Here is a 6,134-nt window from a genome sequence, read left to right as displayed (position 1 = left end):
AGGTTCTTCGGATCCAAATTGAGTCATAACTCAAACTTCCATCAACCAACAGATGGCAAGCTAGACCGGTTCAATGACATGCTGGAGGAATATATCCGCCAATGTGCAACCGGATCACAAACAAATTGGGTGAAGCTTCTAGATGCTTCTCAATTGTGTTTCAATTCTCAAAAGTGGGCCCATACAAACAAAAGCGCTTTTGAAATTATTACCGGACAGCAACCGCTACTCTCACAGACGGTGAATGCACCAAACATGCCAACATCACCTCGATCTACCAGTTTCTCAAAAGAATGGGAGCAAACTTTGCAGATAGTGCGGAGCTATCTTGTCAAAGCCCAAGAGAGGGCAACGAGGTATGCAGAACAAAACCTTCATTTTGTCCAACATCAAGCAGGAGACAAAGTGATGGTGAGAACCCCGAGGCCGAACTTGTTTGCAGCGAGGACCCATGACCCTCGCCTATTGCAAGGATACATCGGACCTTTTTCCATTGAAAGGCGCATCGAAAAATTCACATACCAGCTGAACACACCAGCCTGGTGGAAAATCCATCCAGTCTTCCATGTCAGCCGCCTCAGGTCAATTCAAAAATACATGGAACATCATTCAGAAAGCCACCTCAGAACACCGAGGGGAACAGACCTCCCAGACAATAAGAGCCTGACCAATCATCATCATCCTGCAGGTAAGGCTCCGAGGACGTCGCCAACTCAGGTGGGAGAGAATGTCGTGGGCTGTTTTCCATCATCGACCCATGACCCATTGGACGCGCCCCGTGGCGTCCTGGAAAGCCTCCCAACACCTAGCTCCACGGTCGGCCCCGTGGTCTCAGCAGTGCCAAGTGACAAGTGCGCATGCGCCTCTGTCGCCCCACCGATAATAATTCGCCAACCGCCAGGGCCGAGGGCAAGGTAGAGAGACATTGTTCCTGTTGATGAAGAGAATTCAAGCCAAGGGAAAGATTTGTTATTTGTGGTTTGAATTATTTTCTTGTATTTTTAGGAAACCCATAATCCCTATAGGTTTAGGAAAACCCATTGTCCTAATAGATTTGGGAAAGAAAAACGTATAGTCTTTGTCAAATTGGAAAACCTTTCTCTTTTAGGTTTGAGACTTTTTGGGATCTATATATAGTGGTTGTAGTTGGGGATTCTATAGACTGTACTGTGCTTTTCTTCTCATTCATAGTGAAAAACTCTCTCTACTTTTGTCCTGAGGATTAGGCTTAGCCGAACCTCGTTAAATCCTTGTGTTGATTTTTCTTCTCTATTTTCTCTCCTCAATTTAATTTGAATTGATTAGAAAAAACTAACTCGGTGAAGTTTTCAATTTTATGTGTCTTACAGACATAAAATTAGTTAAGTGATATGTATGTATGTTCATTTTATTTTTAACTATTAAAGGTAAATTACCTAATTTGATATAAATATCAGTGCGAATAAGTTTTGCCCCACTTACACGGTACATCTCACATTCTCTTGTACCACACACACAATGATTGAGCCCTAAAATGTCTTAGGTTTTCTCTATTTTGTAAACAATGATTCTGGCAAACCATCTTGGCAGCATCACTGTCATTTGCGGAAGATTCGTAATTTTGTATATTAGAAGTTTGATTATCCTGATATCGGTTAGAATCTAACATCTTTGTGATTGTCCGATAGGTCATTTATAGTTTCACCCTTTAATTCTGTATTTCGAGACGTCGATTAGTTCCGTTAAGTTTTCTTCGATTTGCGTGCGCAATCAGTGTCCTTTTTCCGGAAGGTGTCCTTTCTCTCTTTATTCATTTAGACCGGAAACTTACTTTCCAGTTTTCGTTTCAAAGTAAGTAGATTCACATTTCATAATGCAACCAAAACAAAGACTGTGATTATTTGTAAAACGTATATTCTTAATCAAACACATTAATTTAAAATTTTCCTGTATTAAAATTATAAATATAGCTTGCCTGCTTGTGGTAATTAATAGAAAAAATAATTAGGATTATGTCTTCCATTAGCTAATTAAAAGACCTTAGTCATGTATTCATGTCTTTTTAAAGCAAGAAAAGTATAACTATAAATACTGCTACATTGAATGGTGTTAATTTAAGAACCAAAGGGATAAGGCACTACCTACTCGGCTACTCCTTCTTCTGTCTAATTATCATTCCTTTTTTGCCAAATACATAAGTAACACCCTAAATATGTTCTAGGTTACCATATCAAGTTTAATTTAAAGAATTGTCTATTGTTATAGATCAACTTAACTTGATAGTATAAAAATCATATAAACAACTAACGCAAAAGAGTTTACGATGGAGTAAGAAAATGAATGATAGTAAATCAATATATATAAACAAGATTGAATCAATAGAGAAACAAATGTGCAAATTAGAGTTGTTATGTTTAGCACAAATTACTACGACCAAATATGTCCCTTGATGAAAGCACCCGGTGAGAATACTACTTAGATTAATGTTTACATTTAGCATTATTCTCTCTAAAACAAAATAAAATTTAGTTATATGTCCTCAGAGTATAAAGAACTATTATACTATTGTAAAGAAGGGAAATATTTAAATTGAATCTTTTCCCTATATCTGTTGGTAAATACCGCCGTTAAAAATTAACTTCTGTTCTAATCTGGTATATTTCTTACTTGCCCGCTATGCAGATCTCAAAAGTCTTTGACCTTTTATTTTTTAACAAATTAAAAGGCCACCAGAATGGAGGGGGGTTTGGCTACAGTTTCTGCCACAGCCTCTACCCTTCGGGTGAGCACTCTGTGATGAGCTCTCTGTGTACACTGGGTAAACTTTTCACTGTGTAATAGCCTGCAAATCACACAGGGGATGTAAACAGCACTAGGCAAGCCCTGTGCGACATGCTCGACCCAGAAGGCATTGAAGGGGATTAATCCCAGCTTATTTGTATGGATAACCTCCCTCCAAACCAACTAGGCCATCCCCGAAGGGATATTTTATAAGACTGTTGTTAAATAAAAGCAATTCTTTTTTATATTCAATTATGATAGGGTAACTTGAGCAATTAAAGCTACTCTCTCTACCGCTGTTGAATCGTTGATTATGAATAATTGACAGCTAATGATTTTTTTATTTTACTGAGTCAGTTCGGTAAGGTGGAGAAATTAAGATTTGAGACATTTTGTATTCAAAACAGAAAACCTCCAAGGTCATGCATTTCTTTTCTTTGCTTCTGCTGTTATAGATTCAAAGAGGACGATCAGTCAATAGCTAAAGCAAAACTTTAGCTATTGGTGATTTATATTTTTAGAAACAATCAAAAATATACTTTACATAGAAAATTTCCCTCTTTATATTTATATTTTTAGAAACAATCAAAAATATACTTTACATAGAAAATTTCCTCTTTATAGTAAAAGATACCCCACTATACAGAAGATTTCCTCTCTATATAGAGAAACAAAAAGAAGATCTAGAGCAAGGCAGTTCATGAAATTGGTGATTTACATACAAATCAAAATAAGGAAGTAAAATTTATTTAATGAAATTTTTATATATTATTATTATTTGAATTGTTTATGATGATTGTCACACAGTGATTCTATAACTGAGTCAACAACAATAATAATAATAGTAATAATATACTCGGTATAATTTATAACTGGGGTTTGAGAAGTGTGGGGCAAAAACCTTATCCCTATCACGTGTGAGGTAGATGAGTTATTTTCGATAGATTTTCGGTAGGTATTATAAAGTCAAATTTCTATATGTTGTCTTTCAAATTTCTTATTGCAGTAATTATTATTTCAATCATCAAAACGGTTATTGAGTGCTGGTCAGATCTTATTAAAGGAATTCGGCAGATGAGTGTAGCAGTCATCTGGGACTTGACAGCAAAGAAGGAAAGAGGAGAATAATGATTGTACTTTTTATGTGATGTAATTTAATAAAGATAAAAAATTTAAACGTGATGTTAAATATATTATTATGCTAGTTTTGTAGATATATATAAAAAATGTCATTAAAAGATAAAAGAATAGCCCGGTGCACTAAGATTCCGCTATGTGCGGGATTCGGGAAGGGTCGGACCATAAAGGTATATTGTATGCAGTCTTACCCTATATTTCTCAAAGAAACTGTTTTCACGGTTCGAACCCTGGTCACATGACAACAATATTAAGTATATTTTTAAATATAAAAAGAAATATCAGTTCTTTTTAAAATAAATGAAAAAAGAAAAAGCACACCTTAAATTAAATGAAATAGATGGTTGATAAGTACAAAATTAAATATCCAATTTAAAGCTTCAAAATAATTGGCCAAATCTTTGTTGCTACGCACATGGAAGTGTACGCTTGTCGGGGGAATATACAGTCATAAAAATTCCTGCTTCAGTTCTTTCTTTCTTTTTTCAGAAACCCTTGATTGTTTCTCTTCTGATCTTTTCCCCTATTTTCCAGGAGACAGGAATTTACCCTAAAAGCACAGAAAGGATCCTTGGTTCCAACAAGATGAAATATTATGGGAAAGGAAAGAAGAAGATGAAATAGGACGGACTGTAGGGTATCAAAGTTTTAGTGGAGTAATGGTTTTAGTGGAGTATCAATAGGGCTGTAGGTTTTTGTCAGACAGGATCGTAAGCCTTATCCTAGGTTCCTTTCAGGTTTACTGGGACTATCTCATACCAATTCAAAATTCCGCCCGTGTCTACATTTAGTGCCATTGTTTCTTTTACTGGGACCATCACGTACTTTGTACTCTTTTGTTTATATACATGGTAGGCCAGTGTTCTTGCCTAACCCCCCGCACCAAAGGCTCTAGCCTGAAGGTGATGGCTTTAAATAAAAAATAAATAAAAAAAGGAAAAGAAAACTTATGACATGACGAGTCTCTCTTTGAGGATCAAAAAATTTTTAACATGTTCAGATTGTTTGTTGGAACGCGTCTATATCAAAAGTATTATAGAACACTTGGGTTAGGTGTATTGTTATCATAATGGAATGAGTAATGGTTTTTGAAAGTTTCAATGGCTATTCGTGCGTCCTGTAACCGCGCTGCTTTTCTTATATATGCTTAATCAAGCACCTCTTCCTCACAATATTCTTCATTCTTCATCTTCTTCTTGTTTCCTGAGTGCTAAATAATTTTTTACAAGAAATTTGATGGATTCATGCATAACAATGGTTTCACACGATGTGAGATGGACCATTGTTGTTATATCAAAAATCTTGATGGATCCTATATCATTTTACTGTCGTATGTTGATGATATTCTAATTGTAGGATCTAGCATAAATGAGATCAACATGGTTAGGCAACAACAGGCGGAGGAGTTTGAAATAAAAGACTTGGGAGCAACCAAGCAAATGCTTGGGATGAGGATTAGCATAAATAGGTCTGAAGGAACCTTAAAATGGTCTCAAGAAAAGTACATATAAAAGGTACTAAGCAGGTTCAGTCTTCATGATGCAAAGACCAGAAGCACTCCACTCGGAAGCCATCTTAATCCGTCGAAGAACCAATCACCTAAAATAGATGAAGAAAGGAAGTACATGTCCCAAGATCCATATGCTTCAGCATTAGGAAGTTTGTTGTATGCTATGGTTTGCACTAGACCTGATATAGCCCATGCAGTTGGAGTTGTCAGTAGATACATATCATATCCAGGAAAGGAGCATTTGGAAGATGTAAAATGGATATTGCTATATTTCAAAGACACCTCAAGTATGACACTTTGTTTTAAAAAGAACAATATTATCTTAAAAGGTTTTACTGATGCAAATTTAGGCGGTAATCTGGATAGTCGAAAAAGTACCACAGGCTACGTGTTCACCTTGGGTGGTACTGCTGTTATCTGGATGTCCAGATTTCATAAAAGTGTTGCTCTATCTACTAATGAAGCAGAGTACATGGAAATCTCAGAAGCTGAAAAATAGAATATTTGGCTCAAGAATTTTCTTAAAGATTTAGGTAAAGACCAGGACATTTGTGAGTTTTTCAGCTATACTAAGAGTGCAATTCATCTTGCCAAGAATCCAATATTTCATGCAAGATCAAAGCACATCCAATTAAAGTATCATCATATCCGAGAGTTGATAAGTGCAGAAGTTAATAGGATTAAAGAACCCGTCAGACATGTTGACCAAAGTTGTCGGTGTTGACAA

The 6,134-nt window shown here is 36.0% G+C and overlaps 1 protein-coding gene across 1 annotated transcript; it reads left to right on the top strand.

The window, feature by feature from the left end:
- The first annotated feature begins 293 nt into the window (after positions 1 to 293).
- On the top strand, positions 294 to 5,906 carry LOC142169520 (secreted RxLR effector protein 161-like). The gene is made up of 4 exons (XM_075231388.1): positions 294 to 356; positions 4,387 to 4,471; positions 5,254 to 5,365; positions 5,423 to 5,906. The coding sequence occupies exons 1-4, from the start codon at positions 294 to 296 to the stop codon at positions 5,904 to 5,906; spliced, it is 744 nt and encodes a 247-aa protein (XP_075087489.1).
- Positions 5,907 to 6,134: the final 228 nt, after the last annotated feature.

The sequence above is a fragment of the Nicotiana tabacum genome, chromosome 15 (assembly GCF_000715075.1).
Source record: "Nicotiana tabacum cultivar K326 chromosome 15, ASM71507v2, whole genome shotgun sequence".
Lineage (NCBI taxonomy): Eukaryota > Viridiplantae > Streptophyta > Magnoliopsida > Solanales > Solanaceae > Nicotiana > Nicotiana tabacum.
The sequence above is the reverse complement of the archived record's forward strand: the minus strand, read 5'-3'. Positions and strand labels throughout refer to the sequence as shown.

What these genes read in the sequence shown, in the direction of transcription:
- LOC142169520 (XM_075231388.1), top strand. Translation starts at nt 294, where the DNA reads ATGGGAGCAAACTTTGCAGATAGTGCGGAGCTATCTTGTCAAAGCCCA. An exon ending in AAGCACAGAAAGGATCCTTG is followed by an intron (nt 4,472 to 5,253) that starts GTTCCAACAAGA and finishes TTCTAATTGTAG; the next exon opens with GATCTAGCATAAATGAGATC. An exon ending in ATGAGGATTAGCATAAATAG is followed by an intron (nt 5,366 to 5,422) that starts GTCTGAAGGAAC and finishes GGTACTAAGCAG; the next exon opens with GTTCAGTCTTCATGATGCAA.